The sequence below is a fragment of the Dromaius novaehollandiae genome, chromosome 1 (genome assembly GCF_036370855.1).
Source record: "Dromaius novaehollandiae isolate bDroNov1 chromosome 1, bDroNov1.hap1, whole genome shotgun sequence".
Taxonomy (NCBI): domain Eukaryota; kingdom Metazoa; phylum Chordata; class Aves; order Casuariiformes; family Dromaiidae; genus Dromaius; species Dromaius novaehollandiae.
Window position 1 is genome coordinate 31,533,277 of NC_088098.1, and position 22,346 is coordinate 31,555,622.

At 36.4% G+C, this 22,346-nt stretch overlaps 1 protein-coding gene across 2 annotated transcripts; it reads right to left on the minus strand.

Annotated features, from left to right (window-relative positions):
- Positions 1-277: 277 nt before the first annotated feature.
- Positions 278-22,335, minus strand: RPAP3 (RNA polymerase II associated protein 3). 2 transcript variants are annotated; one of them, XM_064508295.1, is made up of 17 exons: positions 22,080-22,335; positions 20,246-20,404; positions 19,266-19,406; positions 18,720-18,842; positions 16,035-16,162; positions 15,414-15,535; positions 14,960-15,030; positions 13,883-14,014; positions 11,177-11,304; positions 9,258-9,379; positions 8,358-8,428; positions 8,100-8,216; positions 5,824-6,032; positions 4,410-4,605; positions 3,652-3,749; positions 2,100-2,200; positions 278-691 (listed from the first exon to the last, which is right to left on the minus strand). In XM_064508295.1, the coding sequence occupies exons 1-17, from the start codon at positions 22,230-22,232 to the stop codon at positions 600-602; spliced, it is 2,163 nt and encodes a 720-aa protein (XP_064364365.1). In that variant the 5' UTR covers positions 22,233-22,335; the 3' UTR covers positions 278-599. The 2 variants fall into 2 exon arrangements, with proteins under 2 accessions (XP_064364365.1, XP_064364368.1); XM_064508298.1 differs by lacking the exon at positions 22,080-22,335 and adding an exon at positions 21,733-21,752.
- Positions 22,336-22,346: the final 11 nt, after the last annotated feature.

Sequence of the window (22,346 nt, forward strand, 5' to 3'; positions counted from 1 at the left end):
ATCCTAGCTGTCAATAACAAAATTCAGCTTTTGGATAAACAGTAGAGAAACTCAAGTAAAGGAATTCTGTAATCTTTTGGCCAACATACCTCAGATTTGCTTAGCATATTGTATGTTCTGGTGTGGTGTTTCCTTAGAGAAAAATGATTTAGCACCTTAATAAGAAGCTTCCTGACAATTTTTGTATTTTGAACTCAACATTTAGTTTATTTTCTAAAATAAAAAAAGCAGATTTGTAATGGACACCAAGTAAATCATTTGATTCTTACCAAAGACATTCATAAATATTTTTTCCTTTTTAATAAAGATCTCTGTCTACAGTTCCAATCCTGAATGCCAATCCACTCAAGCAGTTTTTCAACAGAGTCTGCTGAAGACAATGTAGATCTGTATTGTTGCAGGAGTTGGAAAGCAAATATACTTGCACAATTAGGTCATTATCTCTCCAGGCACTTGCCATGTGGCTAAATCAAGTGTACGAGTTTCATTACTTATACAAAAGCAACAAAATTCCAGTCTGTATAGACTTCTTCGGCTGATTTCCACAATAAGGAAGTGTGGGAATATAGCAATTTACATATGTAATGTCAGTAATCTCACTAGGAGAAAACTCCGTATTTCTTCTCCAATTCTTCAACAGAAGGATCTTTCAACCCCATGTGGTTCACATGACTGAACAATACTTGTGCAACTGTAAAAATAGAAATCCAACATTAACTGTTATTTTCGTGATTCACAGACTTAAGGTAAATTAGTCCAACTCTTTCCTCAGTGAGAGCAAGGGTTGGATTATGTAGCTGAAATATGATAAATTATTGCCATTGAGAAGATGAAACCAAAAGTAACAAGATGACTTCTCTCTGTTCTGATACACAGGAGCTGGCTAACAACATTTTCTTAAACAGGTGTATAATCCTGACAACATAAACAGATTTTATTTTGTTTACTATCTTGGCACTGCACCATTAAACGCAAAAGAAAAAAGTTAATGGCTGGTGAGAGACAAAACTTACATAAAGTTATGGTTTGAATGTCATGTAACATATTTGTAGGTGGAACTTATCTGCACTTCTGTAAGTTTCAAACAAGAAATTTTATTCTAAAGAGATTAAAAATTCTGTTATATAAAAGCATGATGATTATTAATGAAACTCAGATGTATACAGGTCTCATAGAAATCTTTGCTTTTAAGTGTCTCACTGTTATATAGTCTGTTTGGTGTGCTAAATAGAGACGGACAAACACACACTTTTATGAACCAGAAACTCAAGCCAAAGTCAACCTGAACTGCAAACTCATCTAACTGACGCTTCAAGAACAGGATGGAGGCAAACAGGCTGAGTGGTTTGGAGATACCTGCACTTTTTTTGCTGCAATTTGTTTTGTAGGTAAGCTGGAAAGAGCCAATGTCTAGAAGTAACCAATTTAGTACCTCTGTGAAAGAGGCAATTAAGTGGTGGTGGTGCTGTGGGGGGGGGACACAACAGACTTGACTTAACTGCTTGATGGACTCTCTTACTTAACATGCATTGCAGTAGTTGTGTTCTAACATGGCAATTATTCATTGGTAAAACAATAAAGCCAGAAGCCAATGGTAAAGTCAGCATTGACAAGAAATGGCTTTAAGTTGTGAGAACTGCATAATTTTGACACCTTTTAAGAAGCATGTATCTTTGACATAAGATATCATATAAATTCATCCATTATTAGTTGCAAACTGTAGTGCTAATGTTATCAGACAAATACGGTGGTATTGTTTATAAAAACACAGAAAACTACAACTAAATCTTCAAGTTTTGTCATTTAATAAGCAATTAAAAATTTAATAAAATTTTATTTTCATATTAGCTTCTAAAAAAATCAAAAAGCTTCTAACCAGATAAGTAAACTTGTCTTAACTGATGATTTAATAAATAGTAGCACATTTACAAAGACTGAGCTCCAACGAAAATAAAGCACATCTAGCTTCCGCTAAGAGATACGTACATATTCTAGGACAATAACAACCCTCATAAGAGTAGCACTACATTTTGCATATCCCTTGTTAGATTCTATAGTATCACAATCCAAGTTTAAAAAGATGCTACTGAATTACTTACTTTTCTTCTCCGAGCCTGACATAAACATTACTGCCATATCAAATCTTTTTAATTCAGAGAGCCTCTGGAGGATTTCAAGGATGAGTGATGGCTCCTCTTTCCTAAGGAAGATTATTAGATACATAAAAATAACTACCGTTGATTAGAAAGCTTCAGTAGCTGCAAGCAAGATTAAAGACTTCAGGAATGTCAAATTAAAGGACCAATGGAACTTCCTTCCCTGCCTTTCTCATCTTTCCTCCCATTCTTCAACCCACAAAGCAAAAAGCCAAACATCTACACACCTGCATGCAAGCATTACACTCCTAATAATACAGAGCAAGAGTGAAGAAATACAAATAAAACTGCACAGATGGAAAATGACTGTTGTTGAGGCGTAGAATAGCTATTATATGATTTAATGCTTATACCTTGGCGTAAGTTTGCTATTTTTCTACACTTTGGTGTGTGTGCGGAGAGAGAGATGGGGGCAGAGGGGGCGAGAGCAGAGGGGGGAAAGGAAGAGTGGGGGGAGCAGAAAGAAAAATATATCATCTGTGGTTAAAGAAAACTCAGCAACAAGCACCACATTACAGCTGCTGTCGTTTTTATCTGTAAAGAAAATTTTAAGACTGCAATTTAATTTTACAATCTTTTGGGCAACAGCAAGCAGGTACTGTCTGTGTTACAAATACTAACAATAAATAGTATTTTCCTTCAACAGCCTGTCCTGTCTACCTCCAAGAGAAACATCTTTTACCTTACTGCAAACAATTTCAACTCCTTAGTCTTCATATGTCATACCACCAAAAGTAGGTCCACAATGCTTAGGATGTCATGTTTCACACACATAATGGACAACTGCTTTTAAAGAAACGGAGGGAAAGCCTAATATTTATTTACACTTGCTTTTCTGCATAAAACAACCTAAAATTCTAAGACAGGAGTAATTCAGGAGTGGCACATTGCATCTAACATGCAAAACAAACAACTTAAAAAAAAGAGTCAAATGGTGGCATAGATAGACATGTCAAGAATTATCGCCAGGTCCTTGCTCATAAGAACTTCTGGCTCCAATATTTATTTGCTACAACATCCTGCTTTACTGTAGAATGCTAGCAGGTAATTAAAAATAAAATTCAGAATGCATCACTGTTAACATAGCACAGAAAAAAGTGGAAATACTGGCATTTCTTAGCTATTTCTTCATTAAAATATTAATACTAGGCAACTATATGCGATAACAGCATACACAGTAAACTGAACAAAAGACAAATTATTTCATATAATCTAATAATCAGTTACCAATGCTAGTTATATGAACTGAAGTCAACAACATACAGTAAATGCTTTTTTTTTTTAATACTCTTTTCGCTCCAATCTAGCTTTTCAAAGTAAGTTTAATTTTTTAATAAGGAGCAGCTGAATCATTTGAATGATTGTGTCCTGCTAATGTAATGCTACATGCTGGAAATAGTTTGGTAAACCCAGGGATGGGGTGATGGGAAAGAGCAGAGCAGAATGGCAACAAGCAATATAAACCTCTACACAACAAAGCAGGAACTGAACTTACCCAATGTAGAAATCATGTAGAATTTTCAGTATCTGGTTAAACAAATCTGGATCTAAGGACTTCTGGAACAGTTTTGGATAAAATGAAGGTTCTATTTGCTTTGGAAGAATTAGTGAAAAAAAAGATTTTATTTATAGGCAAAAATATAGTTGAGTCATGAGAATTAGAAATGACTTTACGATCGCTTGGGCAATGCTGGAAGTGCATGACACCAGAAATGAAAAACAAATCAGTGCTATACTAGTTGACATGGAACATAGCTTATGTTGAATAAAAATTAGTTTTGTTGGGGGGGAGGGAGGGAGGAGTTAGCAAGAGGATTGCTAAGTTAACTTCTCAAAAAACAATCTTTTACCAAATACTTATAAACAGAAGCACACACTAAGTAGACTGATGTGCTTCAAGTATGTGTGCAGCTTAGAGAGAGAAGAATGCTGCCATGTCTAACTAACCTAGAAGTACTCATCTGAAAAATCAGAATTTAACATAGCTACTAACATATTTAAGTATTTACAGAACTGGGGCCAATGTGTGGGAGATAAGACAGATTTATGCAGAGACCATACTGAAAGTGAAATAGATCACACAAAATAGGAGAACCATTTAAATGTGGATCAAGCTACTTAATATTATGTGCAAGCAGTTAAAAGAAAGACTAGTGTACGCTGGTAAGTCATGCAACTTAAATGCAGCTACCCTTTTCAGTCATTCGTGCTGTTCTTCAGTATCAGTTGGGATTAATACTACATGTTTCATACCTTCAAGTACATGTACATTTTTTCTGGACATTCTTTCAACTTTCTGAAATCAGACTCAAGCTGGAAAGAATTTGCAGGAATAACAGGGACTGGAGATGCAGATCGAGTTGATGTTTTGCCTTCATTTTTTATCATCTTTTTCATAGTGAAAGATGGATGTATGACTGATGAAATTCCTTTCACACTGGTGGGAAGTCTGCAGAGAGATTTGGAAATTCATAATCCAGGAAACACTTAAGGAATCTTGCACAGACTTAACTGAAACAGTAGCACTTTGGATTCCTGAAGAAATCTAAAAACCAATAATTTTTAAAGTTGATAGTAGTTTTGTCTAAACAGGTATTTTAAAAACAAACTATGAAACCCTTCAAACTATGAAAAACCTTATAGTTGATTCATCTTTTCTAAGAACACATCTGCAAACACTAATAAATATACTCAGCCTGTCTCTACTTTGTTTCTGGAAATAACTTTATTTTATGGTAAAAATTTCCACCATACACAGCTGCAAAAGATACTAGGTTTTCTGCAATTTCGTAATGTGAAACAACAACCATGTCAGATGAACAAACAGTTCTCAACATTGATTACAGAGGAGCCATTTGTTGTCCCATAATTTGTCATTTAAGTCCATTTATTTTTCAGAAGTCATAAAATTGCTATAAAATATACTTTTGTCTTCAACTCTTCACACTAAATCCATTTGAGCTGAGAAAGGGAAGTGAGAGGGAGGAATTCTCACAGAAAGCCATCAATCAGCATATCACACAGAGCATCTGCTATTAACATGATGAGATGACGCTGGTGCAAACAAAGCTTTCCTAAGCAGACAACAGGCAGAGTTCCAGCACTTGGTTGGGAAAGAGTCAGTACAGCTCCTGCTATATCTCAGCCTGCTCTCACCCAGCCAACCTTTGGTATGACTAGGTAACACAGCAGACCCTCAGGAACTCTGAGCAAACCTGAAGTTACTGGCTACTTGCTCAGTGGAGGAAAGAGTAGTAAGTGACACTGTCATCTCTATTCCTTTCATCTCACAGGACTGGTGTGCAAAGAATGTGTTTGAGCTGTGCTTAAGAATCTAGAACACCTCAGATAAAAATCACTTATGGGAAAGATAAAGGGCACAAAGAAGAGAGTATGATATATGGGAAAATAATACAAATTTCTTTATATTTGGAAGGTAAGGGCAAAATTACTCATGTTAAACAGCTTTCCATCTGATCATATTTGTTTCAACCACTAGGTCATCACAGAGGTAGATGTGCAAGAATTCTAGGGTTTTTTGAACATTTCCTTTTGTAAACCAAATTTTTCAAAACATGTTCTAACTCATCACATATAGAAATCTGAAAAATGAAGATTTCAATTACATTTACCTTTCAAAAAAAAGAACCGGAATTTCTATACTTACTGTAATGTTGGCACATCACTGATTTCTTCTATTTTCAATTGTTTTGCTTTTGGAATATCCATTGTAGTTAACTGATCATCTTCACTTAGATTTGCAGTTGTTTCAATACTTGTAGAATTCCCCCAATTACTGACTAAAGAAGAAGTGCTGGGAAAATCATTTTCTATGTCATCATCAATTTCTTCAATGACTATTCTTCTCAAAGGCTTCTAAACAGAACACATACCTAATGTCATGTGCATAGCCTTTACATCAGTATATATAAAAACCCTTGGAAAATGGGCTGCGTTTAAACCTAAACAACAATTCCACGATAACCAGGTTAACCTGAGTTCATGCACATGGAAGATGCTTTGTATTAGAATTAAAAAAAATAAATTTTTTGGCATAAAGATGCCAAAATAGGAAACTCCAACACATTCTATGGAAGTGTTCTATGACCATTTTCTTGCTTCACCCCTTATAAATCAGTGTATACTTCTCTAGAGGATCTCAGAATCTGCATTCCTCTTTTCCAGTAATGAAATATCATTAGTTTTTGTTTTTTCCTAAGAGATGAATGGGCAAGGACTAACGTGTATTTTGACCAACGGCCTGATCAGTCTTTGTATTTTGGCTAAACAAGTATCTAACAACATAGGAACTGACAACCTTTATTTTGCATACCTAACTTCAAGTTTTGAAATGATAAATATTTGTAACTCAGTCTTACTGGTTGACCAAGTTACATACACCCCAAGGCAACTAATTCCACCAGTGAAGGACATGCTGTGCAGCTAAAATGCTTCAGCTTGTTCACTTTTGCCAGTTATTAGATTTCATATCTGCATGATCACTATTATTTTTAACACTGCCAAACACCACCTTCACAGTACTTAAGGGGAGGCATCATTTAGTCAGAAAAGCAATTCATCACTTTTTACTTGGGAATTCCATTCGCTGAACATAAAATGTAGTGTATATTGCTCTGCAAATATACACAATTAAACACATTCAACAATTTAGATATCTTGATATGGCAGATTTCTCTGTCCAGCTAACACTGTTCCATAATATGTCTCCAAAGCAGTTTGCAATTTGCTTTAAACTAGGTCCAAAAACCCTGTCGGGCTGGTGATGACAGACAACAGATGGCTTGCTTTGAAAACATCCCATCCCATCATTGTACTAGAACCGGGAGACTGGGTAAGAGACAGAAAATCATAGCGCTCTCTGCAATCCTTGGACAATAAAAAGAGTAGAGATGCTTAGTCTAACACTTGCCCAACCTTAACAGAATTACACTAAAACAGCAGCCTAGTATCTCCAATTAATTTAACGGTCAAACTGAAAAACTGAATTCAATTTTCTATAGTATTTCAGCTACTTCACAACAAATTCATTCAGGTTTTAAAAGATATTTCATCTAGCACGTAATATGTTTGAAAAAATAAGTATTAAAATAATCACACCTTTTCTACTAAACTATCTATTTGAAGCATATAATTAACAGAGCTAAATAAAATTACAGAAGTTATTAAGAGCAGAACACTAGAGTATTCTACACAGAGTGTGAACACTTTGTACATTCAGAAGCAAGTTCTGTAAATATAAAAAATACTAGTAAATGTACTAAAAGGAGCAGCCTAATGCATAAAGAAAGCTGATCCTGCTTAATACATTGCATACTTTCTTCTAACTCATTAATTTGACCAGTACCACAGATAATTCACACTCCTAAAATAACACTTCCCGTGAACCATTGGCCAGCTAATCTACACATTATGTGGATGAAAACACAGGATCAAGGTAAGTGCAGTTAATTTGGGTGACACCAGAATACGAGAATAAGGACAGGCAACATGTCTTTTTACCGCTAAATCTACTAGAGAAACCTAGCAGAGCAGAAAGGGAGTTTATTCAGAGCTTCCTCAAGTCTGCAATCAGCTGCCTCCTCTTTACTCTCATCTTCTCTGTCAGTGTGGACCCAATAGAGGGTTGTGGTATCGCCTCTCCATTTCATATTATTGGCATAAGCATATACCCTGTTTCCTGAGCAGTGATGAAAGCTGAATGTTTACACCATCACTACTGTATTCACTGTTACACACACATGGAAATGCAGAAATTACAATCTTGAAAAACGCTGCAAAGGTAAATCTCTAAACCCTGGGTTTTCACACATAAGGCATACCTATCAGGAGGCAGTCACACAAATAAGCAAGAAGTGGATTTTAACTTTAAGCTCTACTTTTTCCATCATTCCACAGATTCAATCACAAAAGGAAACTACTTACTGTTGATCTCAGGTGTAATGGTTTATCAATGACTTTCACTATATTCTGTATTTCTGTTTCTTTTACCAGTACTTCAGGATATTCTTGATGAGTCCACCGCTCTTTCTCAGATAATTCCTTAAAAAAAGAAAAGATAGTTATTCAGAAAATCAAAAATTTCAGGAATGGTTATAATATGCATTAAAATTTACATACTAGAGAATGAAACATTCTGTTAATATAAGCTTAAAAAAACGAAATAATCACAAGTATACGTACATTCCTTATTTTAGCAAGTTCACTTATTGCTTGTTTATTGCCAGGTTCCAGCTTCAGAACAGCTTCAAAATCTGAATGAAAAATTAACATATGAAAACTGTATAAATTTCAACTGATGTTAAGAACTACTGGCAAATTCTTTAAACCTCCCATTGTCCTTTCATAGCTCTAAAATAATTTATGGCAGGTAAGTCATCCCAATGCTTATATTGCCATCTAATTTTAAACACATTTTTCAAAAGATTTCTTACTACTTATTATAAGCAACAGAAAAGTAGTCACCAAATATACTCAAGTTTGTATGGAATTCTACATTTTTGACGAACTAACACAGGACACCCAACTAAGCCTGACTTTGCCTTACAGCAAGAGCAAAAAAAGAGAGCAGATACGCAGAGCAAAATCAAGTAAAACATTCTTTACTTCTTTTGCTTGTTTTTTAATTTAGTCTGCAATAAATCAGTCCTTAATCATGAAATGATTATCATACATAATTTTAGACAAGAATTAAGGTTTGTTTCAATGCCTAGCCTGTGTGTTTCCACACCTCCAGCATACGTAAGTTTCTTTTATACGTAATACTAACACTGAATTAGCATAAACACTAATTAATAATTTCGACGAGTAAGTTGCATGATTTTGACAATCTGTTACTCACATATTATTACACACAAAACTGTCTTCCTATCATGTAGATAGCAACACAAAGGTTCTATACATATTCTATTACCCAAAAAACAAAACAAAAAAAACAAAAAAACCCCAAACCTCCACCCATTCTTAAGTTTTGCACTAACAACCTCAATTAGTCAGCAACTGATTTAATCGCTATTAGAAGGTAACAAAAGGGCCTCCTTCTACTCACCTCTTATGCACCCACTAATGCTAATTCAGTCTTACCTTGCATAGCTTCTTCTAGCTTTCCAAGAGCAACTCTGGCAGCCCCTCTTCTAGCAAAAGCTTTAGAATAGGAGGGATCTAACAGCAGAGCTTGTGTACAGTCATCTTCAGCCTCTTCATATCTCAGCAGAAGAGTAGTACAAAATTAATAAGCACTTTCAAAAGAAGCATTTTCAATTGAAAAGACAGTTCTACCCAAAACATTTAAAATATGAGTTAAAAACAGATGACCCAGGACTTAAAGTGTTCAACCATCTTGAGCTTTCTGATGACTAATGCTAATATAAAGCAGTTTGATTTAGGTCAAAGTGCCTAATTATAGGTTTCAGCTTTAATTCTGGCAATACGCTACTTCTAAAGTCTTCCAAGACCTTTTACCAGACATTTGACTATATGGAGGAGGAACATACGTTACAATTCCTCAACTCCCCGAATTTCAGACAAATCATTTGGTATGTCACAACACGCTGCTGCCTCTTTTGGTAACATGTCACAGAAATTCACTTCCTCTGAGAAAATAAACGTCCTTAAAGCCTGTCAGAGCCGAATCCACTCTAAACATTAAACAACCTTAAAATGAAAGTAAGCATCACAGCTTTGTACTTTTGAAAACTAGAACTACCGTTACAAACAAACAAAAGAATACAAGAAAGGAAAACCAAGCATATGCAAAAATAATTTCTCTAGGTCTGCATTTCTTTGACTTCCCATTCTGAAATAGTTACAGTCAAATTCAGCATATCTTTGCATTAATGTCATTTGTTTTCAGTGCAGGATCAAATTTCCTCATTCCAGTTATATTTGATCATGATTCTCCTATGTACATAAAGTATCTTCTTTCATTTCTCTTCTCTCATCCTTCATTCTATTAATAAATTTACAGACTAAGCATTTTTGCAGCTCTCATCAGTTCTGGAGATTTGTAAGAATACCAATGAGCTTCTGGTGCATTTTATATTTGTGTTCTCTTTGAAGTGTAAAGACCAATGATACACTGATTTATCTTACAGAATCAATTTTCTTGCTTGGTCATTCAATTAAATTACAACTTCCTCTGATTCCCTGTTTTTCAGACAACAGTACTTGCATTATGACATTCTTTTATTGCTTCGATACTAAGTTATAAGTGTTGTGATACAAAAATACTACCTGTGCAACATATTTTATAATCTTAGAATTTGAGATGAATGTATGGTCTCTACAGATACCCATGTTAGAACATGTTAGAACAGATGACAAACATAGTGTTCAGCTTCCTGCTTCCCATTTTGCCAGTTTAAATCTGTAACTTCAACTACCCGCAGGTAGTTGAAACAGAAGAATTCAGAGATTTCAAAAACAGTCATGTGGAATCTCTCTCACGTAGCACATTTCCTACTTCTACTGGCTTATTTGCGTAAAGCCTAACTGAAAATGAGCAAACTATAGGTACACACTGGAATTAAAGAAAAAATATTTTAAAAGATGTCTATTTTCAAAGAAAGCTCCTAGCCAGCCTCTTTGAAGTCAGAAGTTATCTATTTCTTTATACAGTATAATATTCAGTAGTTGACTGGTTTTTATAGCTGTCAAAAATATATAGCTTTAGGCAGGCCCTTTGAGAAACTAGAACGTCACACAGAAGAATGTGAAAAAAAAAATAAAAAAATCAAACTTTAGGAAAGTTATTTAGGTTTCACTATAATTTCAGACCATTGCTATTTTATTCTTTAGATTTTTTTTCCTAAGACATACACTGCAAGATTACACACACTTCTTCCCCTTATTTCTTTCATTATATTTCTCTCTCTACCGAATTCTAACTCTAAGAATTAGGATGAGCAACAGTAACTGAACTTCAGTGAAAACTCAATGGATTATTTTTGCTTCTAATTCACAGCAAGGAAAGAAAACAGTCTTGTACATGCAATACTACTTACTTCTGAATCTTTAGATAGGCCATAGCTCTGTTAGCTGGCAGAAGTGCATTGGTGCCATCTGCTGCTATACCACGTGTATAGCATTCTATTGCAGCTTCATACTTCCCTTCTTTGAAGTAAGCGTTACCCTGTTACATTTATGTTAGAGAGAAAAAAAAAAAGAAAAAGATCTAGTGCAATTAGCTTTTCTCATCTTGTTAGTAGGCAAGATCACTGTGAACAACAGCGATTGTGAACACCACCCATATATGGCATATTTCTTCATATCTATGCTCCTTTGAAGGTAGACCACAAAAAGCTGAGTTCTTATTTGTTCTAGTACTTCACGGATAAATAATGTATGTATCAAGAATTTTTAAGAGCAGACTTATAAGTCTATAGTTATGATTTTTTCTTCCCTTCCCAGGCGTAGTATAAGCCACTCTGTAGCCACAGTTAAGAGCAACACAAGCAATTCTAGCCCCCTCTCCCCACCCCCAAAAAAAACCCACACAGGTGTAAACCAAAGGAAAGGACCAAACAAACCCTTAGTATTCTATGGACAAAATTTTAAATAATACCATTTTGAAATGTTATCTGGTCACAAAATGCTTTATGAATTCACTGATCTTTCCCTTCCTCCTTGAAGTCCTTGCTTTTTAAGCAACTGCAAAATTCAAGTAAGACTAATCTGAAGAATTTGAACTACTTCAAAAAATACCTGTCTATATATATATTCCCCCCCCTATTTACTGCATTGAAATGCATCACTCACTAAATCTAGGAAGTAAAGAGCAAAGCCTCATGCTTGCCTGCAACCCCTGCAGGAAAAAACTCAGCTAGCTAAAGGCAGAATTTGCTTTAAAAAATAAACAAACAATGCGCCCCCCCCCAAACAGATGACAAACAGTTGCTGACATTCTGCCTTCTTACATGTACGGCATTGGGAGAACAGGACACACCAGTGAGGTGCTCCCTGCTTCCTCCCATTGTGAGAGATCATAAGACACTTGCAGAAAGGAGAGTAATGATTCTAATGCATTTTCTAATGCACATTTTTTCTTATTGGGCAAACAACAAAGGGATATATTTGCAACAGCTCTTTCTATATACATAAATACTCCTACCAATTCTTAACAAATCAACTTAGTATCAAAATGCTCATCTATCAACATGCTCATCTATCAATTTTTTTTTTTACAGTTTTTCAAGTGTTTTATTCCTGGTATGTAGGGGCAATTATCAGTATAAACCCACTTTTCTTCATTTTCAGCTCCCTTCTGCTATCCTTTTCTATTGTAACTGTTTCACCTCCTTTTCTTCAATCTACATCTCCCATAACACTGCCTTTACTCTCCCACTGTGAAGAGCAACTCCTAACCAGGACACTAAAGGACTTACTGACCCTGACTGCATCCTTTTTGAAGTCCGTCCTTTCTGACCATACATTTTGGCTTTGAGTTTCCTAACTCTGCTCTTTTGCAAGTCTCTAACACAAAGATGCATTTTTTCTTTATATACACACAAGTAATTTTAACTTGTTTTCATCATTTTAACAGAAATGTACCTTTCCACTTGTTTCAGCTTCCCTTGCCTAATTCTCATACACAGCCTACTTGTCAGACCTTTCCAATTTAAACACCAGCTGCACAAATTAACCTTTATAATTTCCCTCTCTACTCTATACAAAGCCTTCTTTACTTCACTTCATCCACAAAAGAGTTACCCTCAAAAATTACCTGGGCCAAAATGTTGATGTCATTTTTCATTTAGTGCTCCATACAGATACATTACATTATTTTTTCTACTTTGTTTACAAGAGACTAAACTTATATTACACTTACATAGCACTAAAATTTTGTTTATAAAGCTGTATCTCTTATCTGTTCTTCTACCACTCTCTCCTTGTTGACAAAAAAGCGAAGGCCACAATTCAGACACAACAGGATCCATGTCGCCAGGCACACACCTACATTGATGTAGCCTTGCTGCCACTGAGCTACTGCATTACAGTAAAATTCCTCTTCTGTGGCCTTTTCAAAACTTTGTTCACATTGCCTAATGTATGCTTTAATTCTTTTCCTACTAATTACCTCTTACAGACGGTATGGAAAAAATGCATATTGATAAAAAGTCAGAAGTTATAAATAGCTACATAAGAGAACAGTAAGAAAATCAGGTTTAGCTCATAATGTTATTTCTAAATTGGAAAAGGCGAGAGGGGAAAAAGAAAAATAAAAAACAAGCCAACTGTGAGTCAAAGCAATGTATCCAGAAATACATTTTTATTGTCACTATTGCCTGCACTTTCTGAAGTTCTTTCTTCATAGCTACTTTTTACTGTCTAATCAGAGGCTTGAAATTGTAAAACATAGTCTACAACTCTACCATGACAAGCAGGGGTCAAAATGCACATAATACTGAAAAAATAGGATCTTCATAAAATACAGTTCTTGTTTCACTTAGCGTACCATCTATGTGAAATTTACTGTGTACAAATTCTGCTGTAAAAGCTACCTTGCATAATTTTGTTCCAGAAGATTCTAAACAGAAGAAACTCAAAAAATGGGAACTTAGGAAGTGGAATGAATTAAGGGCATATCAAGTATGCTCTGTTTATGAAGTTCAGGGAAGTATCAAGTTCAATTTATATATTTGCATAGCCAATAGCACAATACAACAGTTTCCTGCGTTAGTTCTCCCACCCACCTGAAAGCCATGACTTACCAGATCTTTTTCCATAACAGCCTTTTGCTTGAGCTGCTGCTCTTCAATGTGCCTCTTCTCTCCATCTGATAATTCAGGTTTGACTGCATCTTCAGTCTCTTTCTGTTCTGAACTTTCTTTTGATGACAAAGCCTGCAAAAGATACCGTTTCTCAACATGCATTTCCCTCACTTCGATACATTTTCAGAACATACAAATTCTAAACTTTTAAGATGTAAAAATCTCCCAACCATTTTAAATAGAAGTGCTTTTGTTATAATTTGAGTGCAAACTGAAGAGATCATTCTAGCTGTCCTTAAAAATATATTTCTATGAAGGACTGTGAATCAGAAGAGCACATAATAAAGAAAAGGTACATAATTTCTGAAGCACAATGCAAAATGATCCATGGAACTGCCTATATGTTCCACTTCACAAAAAAATTACTTACTCAGTTATTAGAGCTTTTGGGTCTTCATTTTGAAATAAACTTTTCTCAAGCCTTTCAAAGTGACAGTTGAAGAGGTATAAACATGTTCACACGTTAATGCTAGTTGAGCTCATGCTCTACTAAAGTCATCATAATCAGCATTCTCTTGTGGTCACAAAAAGGGATCAGACTTGCAACAGGTTATGATGTACTGCTAGGGTTAAACCACATTTTGGCTTGGCATACCATAGCAATCAGTGGGACTACAAGCATGCTAGCAGTCAGCATTACTCTGTGGCCAAGAGAATACATAGGTTCTCACACATGCAGTGATACCCTGCAGTTTGTACCAAAATGCTAAGCGTGACCAGAAAAAACAATATGGGAGGTAGAAAAAACATTTGAGGGGAAAAAAAAGACCGGGGGCAGGGCGAGGGTGTCAGAGTTTGGTGCGCACATCTGATCTTAGTCTGCAAATCTACCATTATACCAAGGTATGCATACATGCCAGTTAATCTAAAAGAAATTACAGACCTTGACAGCAGTAAACTTCAAATGCCAGAAAAATCTCAAGAGATGTTGTTGAATTCCATTTTTGTTATAAGCTGATACAGATATGAATTGAATACTGTGTATTAACCTATGTTAGCAACCATTACTCTTATTACCTGATAAATTTTCTTCAGTTCATTTTTTGCATCAAAGTTGTTTGCATCCAGCTCTAAAACTTTTTCATAATCTATCAGAAGATCAGAAAACAATGTTTCAGGTGGGAATTACAGGCTAGGTAACAGAACATAAAATACAGGCATCCTTTGAAATAACTGTTTCGTGTAGTTCATAAAGGACTGGAGACATTACAAAGAACATATTATTCCAAGACATTTAAAGCTGAACTATTCCAGACCTGTCTAGAGCTACAGTAATCATCTGGACACTCTACTTGAATTTTACCTTACCAGAAACATGACATCTGGTATTTTATTTCTCTGTTTATAGAAAATGGAAATTAAATTCCTACACCAAATAAGCAAATCACAGCAGCTTTAATCAAGTAGATATATGAACAGATTGCATGTACTATAAGGAATGCATTAAAAAAAAAAAAAAAAAAAGACCCACCTTCTTTGGCTCCTTGAAGATTTTTCAAAGCAAAGCGAGCAGCCCCTCTCCTGGCATAAGCCTTTGTGTAATTTTTATCTAGAGCAAGCGCTAAATTGCAGTCAGATTCTGCAACAGAAAACCTATCAATAATGTGAATGAGTTAGTTTGAACACAATTTGAACAAACCCAAAACCTCAGCAAGCTAGCTTACTCTGAAGTTTTACAGGTTTTCTCCAAACTGGAAGTCTTACATACTCCACAATTTAATCAACTTACACTTAACCAACTCCACCGTACCCTTTTCTTCTCCTCCAACAAATTAAAGCCTGAGAAACAGTGCTTAAAGAACCTGAAGGGCAAATTAGTGAACTTTCTCTGTTTTTTCTAAGTTTCTTATGCTGTAATACAGATATTAAACTTCTAGCATGAAAGTACAGAGAAAAAAAAGATGAGAGACTATCAGATTCCTTATCCTGGCAATCCCCATTTTACTTTGAAACTGCAAAGCACACTGTGACTGCAGTCCTACATAGACCTGCATATTACAGCATGATTAATAATATAATCAAGACATAAAAACAAACAAAAAATCTGAAGCAAGGTTGTATTTCAAATAAAAAAAAAATATATAAATCTTACTTTTTCATTCTGTAAAATGCAGATGCTCTGTTTGTGGGCAATACTGGATTGTATGGATCAGAATGCATCCCTCTAGTATAGCATTTTATTGCTTCATCAAAATTTCCTTGTTTAAAGTATTTATTACCCTGCAAATACAAGAAGTATTAGTAAATTAGTAAATTAGTAAATTCACTTTAGTAAATTAGTATATACTGACAAATATGTTACTAGATTTTAGTGGAAAAAACAATCCAAAGCCTTGCATTTTAGAATGCTCAAATGTTTTTTGTTTAACATCTCTCATCAAGTATTACTTTACCTTGAAACATTTCTTTCAACTTAAACACTATAAACACCCCATATTAAATATTTTTCACCATTTATGCAATAAAAAGGACTTATTCTACACTTATTTTCAGGATCTTTCAGGAACTGTAGGTCATTTTTGCAAATCTAGAATACATGCATACATAGCTGCTCAAATAGCCATGCAGAATTACTGAAATTTTTCAGTTTTTAGCAATTAGATTCAGCATGTTTGCTTCCCAAGGTAAATGTTCTAGTCTCTCCTTCAATTTTTCCTATCTGCATCACAGATCAAGGGACAACAATCTTAATAACCTGAAAGCTTTAACAAGGGAAAAAAGAGACTAAATACAAATAAATAAATATACAAATATATAAATACACACACAGAAATCAAGCATCTATCTTCTTCTCGTTGTTAAAACCAGTAACATTCAGGGAAAATATATATTCTAGTTGAAAACAAAGTGGAGAAAAAGAACAGTTATTCACCTAAAATAACAGCTTTCTACATGGATTTCACTTCAAAACAGGCATACTGCCACTGTATGAGATCCTTTTTTTTTGGCTACCTCTGGGACACAACTTATACCTAAAGTGCCCTCATCTCTTTCAGTGTAGTTGAGGTGATAAAGATCAAAGACACCTCAATTTCTTCTCAATACAGAATGACGGAAACACAGTAGGGAACTCCACTGCAACAGGAAAAGAAAGCAGATAATGTCACCCACACAGACAACTAAAAAACTAAGAAACTACACTGAAGGAAAGTATGGACTGACATATAATGTTAAGTGTTTGTTTGTAAAATAAAGTTTGAGAACCAGAGAAGCTTCTATACAACAAACCTAGTTAAACAGACTATCTCACATAATGATATAGCTCACAGATGAACTAATGCTCAAACTATTCATTCCACCTAATACAAATGTCAGATCCCCTCATGGTTACTAACTCTTTGGGAAAAGTCATGAAAAGACTCCTTTTGTCACAGTGGTATCAGAAACATATCAAACATTCAGTACATAACAGGATTGACAGAACCTTCTAATATTACAATGGGATAATAAGCAGGTTCTAGGACTGTGAAGAAGAAACTTGCTCATAAGTGGAATTCTTGATGAGCCTAGAAACCTAAAGGCCTTAACACAGAATAGGTGAGGTTTTTACCTGTCAGGAAATCTTTTTCCAAGAAAAAAAGCCAGTAACAACCAAAAAACCCAACTGCATCACGGAAGTATTGTTACATCAAGATTTCTTTTTTTCCTAGATGAAGTAGCGCCAGCTGTTTGGTAATTACTCTTAGTACTGCTAAAAGACACTTCTATTTGAATTTAGGATAATTTTGTCTTAGGCAAATAGATATATAGAAGAAAGTGCCTAACAGGTAGAAAGCAATAAATTCCTACTGGAACTCTAAATACAGAATTATTAGGACTTAAGTTGTTATCATGGTTTGACCAAATGTCCCTGCTACTTGAATCTGTCATGCATGACAAATAACACGTTCTGGAAACCTTACAGAAATTCTTGATTTTTCTCATAAACAAATGCTGTTGAAATAGAGATCACTGTATGCCCTTAATGAGTTCTAACAGATTTTTCATAGGGGGCATGGCATGTCTAATAGGTATCCTGGATACCTACAAAACCTAAAGACCAGAATTTATGCATTTTCCCCCATAATATTTTGTAGAGTTGGCAGACTGTTTGCCACACGTCTTAAAAGTTGTCTAGACAACTGGCAGCCATTATATCTTCCTCTGAAATTCAGTGGGAGAAGAGTGGTTTTGTAAATTCAGAACCTTGCCCAAAGGCAGAGTCTGCTGAAGATCTTGTTGAATGGAATAATTCTTTTATTTTGGATCTCAGGAAATCCTCACTATGTACACTAAGAAGGGGAAGCATGAGAGAGGGATTGCTGCATTCTCTTTGCAAAATAGCATAAAACTGAAGTGGTACCAACTTGCCATTACCAAAGTAGGGGAGACATACCACTTTGTTCATCATTCCCAAAGGTACAGGGCTCACAAAGGGACCAATTTAAATCCTTCGGGATTTAGTTTTGCACATTATGACCTTGAGTTCAGGTAAACGCTGATTTGATCAATAAGGCAATTCTATATAGCAATCCAACTTTTTAAAGAAAAAACGTACTGATTATCATAAGTGTACATTAAGCACAGTCTAATCGGCTTTGCCGAAATGTGTGATGAGAACACAAACTGTGTCAAGAACTTTATACATTGGAATAAAGGCAGTAAAACAGACAAAGAATCTGAAGAACAGGCACATTCCCATCAAAAGCGCAGTCTCAGTTGACAATTTTTTTAAATTATAAATGCGTATTTGTTTAAGTTTTACTTTGTAAACAAGGAACATTTCTAATGTAATAACCTTTTCTTTCTCTGCAAGAGCCTTTTCTGCATCTATACGAATTCCATCTTCTTCAGAGTCTGATTCTGGAGATATAGAATCATGAGTACTATCTTCTTTATCAAGTTCTTCAAGTATTTTATCCTGAAATTAGAAAAATAAACTTTTATTTTCATTGTAATTTAACAACATAAAATAAATGAAGTAGGACTTTAGGAGAATAAGTAGTGCTTCTTTAAAAATCTCCACTGCTTAAAGTCCTCGTTGAGAAAAATTCTGCAAAAAAGCGATGTATCTTCTAATACTGTGTTCAGTCTTATATTCTACTAGAATTATGACCTTTTAATAGACTTATTGTTAAACCAGGCAGGCAGTATTTCTCAACTTTTCAAAAATTTTAACACGCAATCCTTTTGAGAAAAAGCTATTTTCTATGTTTACACAGTATCCAGCACAATAAGATACTGATTTCTAAACTGAACTCTCAGCAATACAACAAAATCTGATTTAAAATAAAATCAACTGGAGACACAACAACAAAGATAACAAGCAGATATTCTGACTCACCACATCTAGTTTTCCCCATGCTTCATAATCGTAGGACTTGATTTTGTTTTTCTTGTTTTCCTCAGTGGTTGTCTTAGAGGGGACTTTAGTTTTGCTTTTTTTCTTTTTCTTAAAAGCCTCATTTCGAATTGGTGGTAAATTCTAAATTGAAATAAGTAATTTATTATAAAACAGAAGCATGAAAGCCATTTATTTTGGAGAAGACTGATTAAAAGAGGTATCACTACTCTTATAAGCTGAAAACAATTCTTTGTTGCTGAAGATGTTTGACCACTTCAAGTTTTCAAATGCTTACACAGAAAAATATTTTTTCCTGCATAAACCAGGTTAGTTGTTGTAAAATGAACAAGTTAAAATTCATTATGTTGATTTTGACAGCCTTAAATATAGAGAACAAAGGCATACACTAAGTATCTACATCTATTGGCTGGTTTTATTTTAGAAACCCAACAAGCAAGCTGTTCTGAATTCTATAAAACCAGTAAGGACAACAAGCATAAATCTTTCAACACACAGTAATAGTACACATTACATGTATGGTAAAAAGTTAAGTTTTAGAAAACAATTCACTGAAGAACATCACCAGCAACACTGAGGCTGCAGACAGAAGTACTCTCCTAGATCTACCTGGAGCTGGTTAAAAATTTATTGGCCTCAAGCATTCATCAGCTCAAGAAGCTACTGTGCCACAGCTCTGTTGGTGAAGCAGTTATGGAAGAATCCTTGATCAAAAGCAACCAATCAGCTCGGTTAGTTCATACCACCTATGCAGATATTTTAAGTCAACACATGTAATTTTGCTGAAGTAGACTGGGTTGTCTCAAATAAAACACCTACAAAATGAGTATCTTTCTACATCTACATCATTCTACACCATTATATGAGGGGAAAAACAAACAAACAAACAAAGAAGAAAGCAACTATTAAAAACAGTATCATGAATAGCTGCGTTAATATTCACACTGGACTGGTGATTTTACCTCTTCCACGACACCACTCTGTTTCCGTAGTTCAGAATCCACCTGCTTAATATCTTTTTCCCAGCTCTCCAATTCTCTCATGAAATCCTGCAGCTCTTCGGCATTTTGCTTCATTTGCAGTTGTAGCTCCAACGCTTTATTTGGTGCAGTCATTGTAATCTGCCAAATTTCAAGGAAAAACTCTCTAGTGAGAACTATAAGTATGTAACTGAAGGAAGCTATACTTTTCAAATTGAAAAAAACTGACTTATTTTACATGCATGACAGGATTCCCAACTGTGTAAGTAAAAAGCATTAAACAGTAAGACACCAAGAAGAAACGCACGTTAAATGTCTTTGAAAACATGAAGTGAAGCCATAGTATTCAGATAGATAAAATAAAATACATCAGAATAAACAATAAGTCATGCTTTCATACTTAAGTGCAAGCTATAGGACCTAATGAAGTTAGTGATAATCCTGAACAAGGTGATCGCAATTTAAAGAAATTTCTATAGTGTTTCCCAGATCACAGAAGGAAGAAAATAACTTTAATACATTAACATTTAATTTTCAACTATAAAAGAGACTAAAATATACATGCTGCCTTGTATCTTAATAGAAACAAGACATCTGACAAATCAATCCCCAAAATCATTTTCTGCACCTACAAAGCATGCTCAAATATGCACGTATTTACATTTTAGCACAGGAGAGAGTAAATGCATGAGGAGTTTTACTATGAAGTCAGGTGAATTATAACTCCAGTATTCCTTGAACACGCTCCTTCCACACACCTGCAGCCTTTCAAGTCCCTAGAATATTGTTTAATAATTACTAATATTTATAAATCTCCATGAATTTTGTTGTCTTATTTTTAGTGTTGAAGTCAACAATCCGATATTAAGTTGCGTTATTTTCTTGGATGCTAAATCATTTCGCAGAAATGTATAATTTAAGCAGGCTGTTGTCATCCACTCGCCAAACATCGTTCGCCACATCCTGCACATAGCCTGGTGATGATCTTAATCCAAAAGTTGGCAGCAGATCCCTTTACAGCACAGATGTTATATACTGTTTAAGGTAGCTTTGTTTCACTCTCAGTGTTGTCCCCCCCTTTCTTTTCTTAAAATCTTTCCCTAGAAGCCTAGGGCTGCCTTGTCCCAGCAACTCCAGCAAGGAGTACACTGAAGGAGTCACCTGATGATCCCAAGCTGACTTTGCTGATAACCATCAAAGTAGGTGAACTTGTGGCTTCCGCATACTACGCCTGTACTATACTGTAGGCACCTATCAATAATGAGATTTACCTCAGCCCTGAGGCTGACCGTGCCATTCAGCAGTTCTGCGCCTCAGAAAGCACGAGGCTTCAAAACAGAAGCCCAAGAAGAAAAGCGAGTTTATCTGAATTTCGGAGTCGGCCTCTCAACTGCTCAGCAGTTACACGAGGGCTTAATCAAGACATCCGCGGGGTGGACGCACCGAGAGGTCCTTCATTAACCACTTACGCTTTCACCGCTCTCCCTCCCGCGCGTGTGGCGGGTGTCAGGCAGCAGCTCGGGAAACACCCGGGAGCTGCGCAACAGCGTAAACACAAGGCAGGGGGCGGCCGCCACTCGGCGGACGGGACGCGCGCAGCCCCGGCCCCGGCCCGCGCGTGTGGGGGCACATAGAAAAACCGCCCCGCTTCCCCGCCATGTCGGGGCACCGCGATGCTCCCGGGTATCGCGATACCCACCCCCAACCGCGGTATCACCGCCGCGGAGGCCCGCCCGAAGCAGGCTGCGGTACGGCCCCCCGCCGCGGGCGGCGGCCCCCTCGCTGCCCCGCTCCGTCCCGCCGCGCCTGGCCCCACCTGCGCCGCGTCCCGCCGCCTCCTGCCGCCGCCGCCGGCCCCCCGCGCCGCGCGGCCCGGCCGCCTTCCAGGATGCACCGCGGCCCCGCGGGCGAGCGGCGCGATCGCCCCAGCGCCCCGGCGGCCCCGCGGCGACAGGGACAGACAGCGCATGCGCCCACGCTGCCCCAGTTCGGCCCGACCGCGCTGCGCCTTCCGGCTCGCGGAACGGCGGCCCTGGCGCTGCCTGGCCACACCCCCTCCCGCGTCACGTGGTGGGCAGCCAGC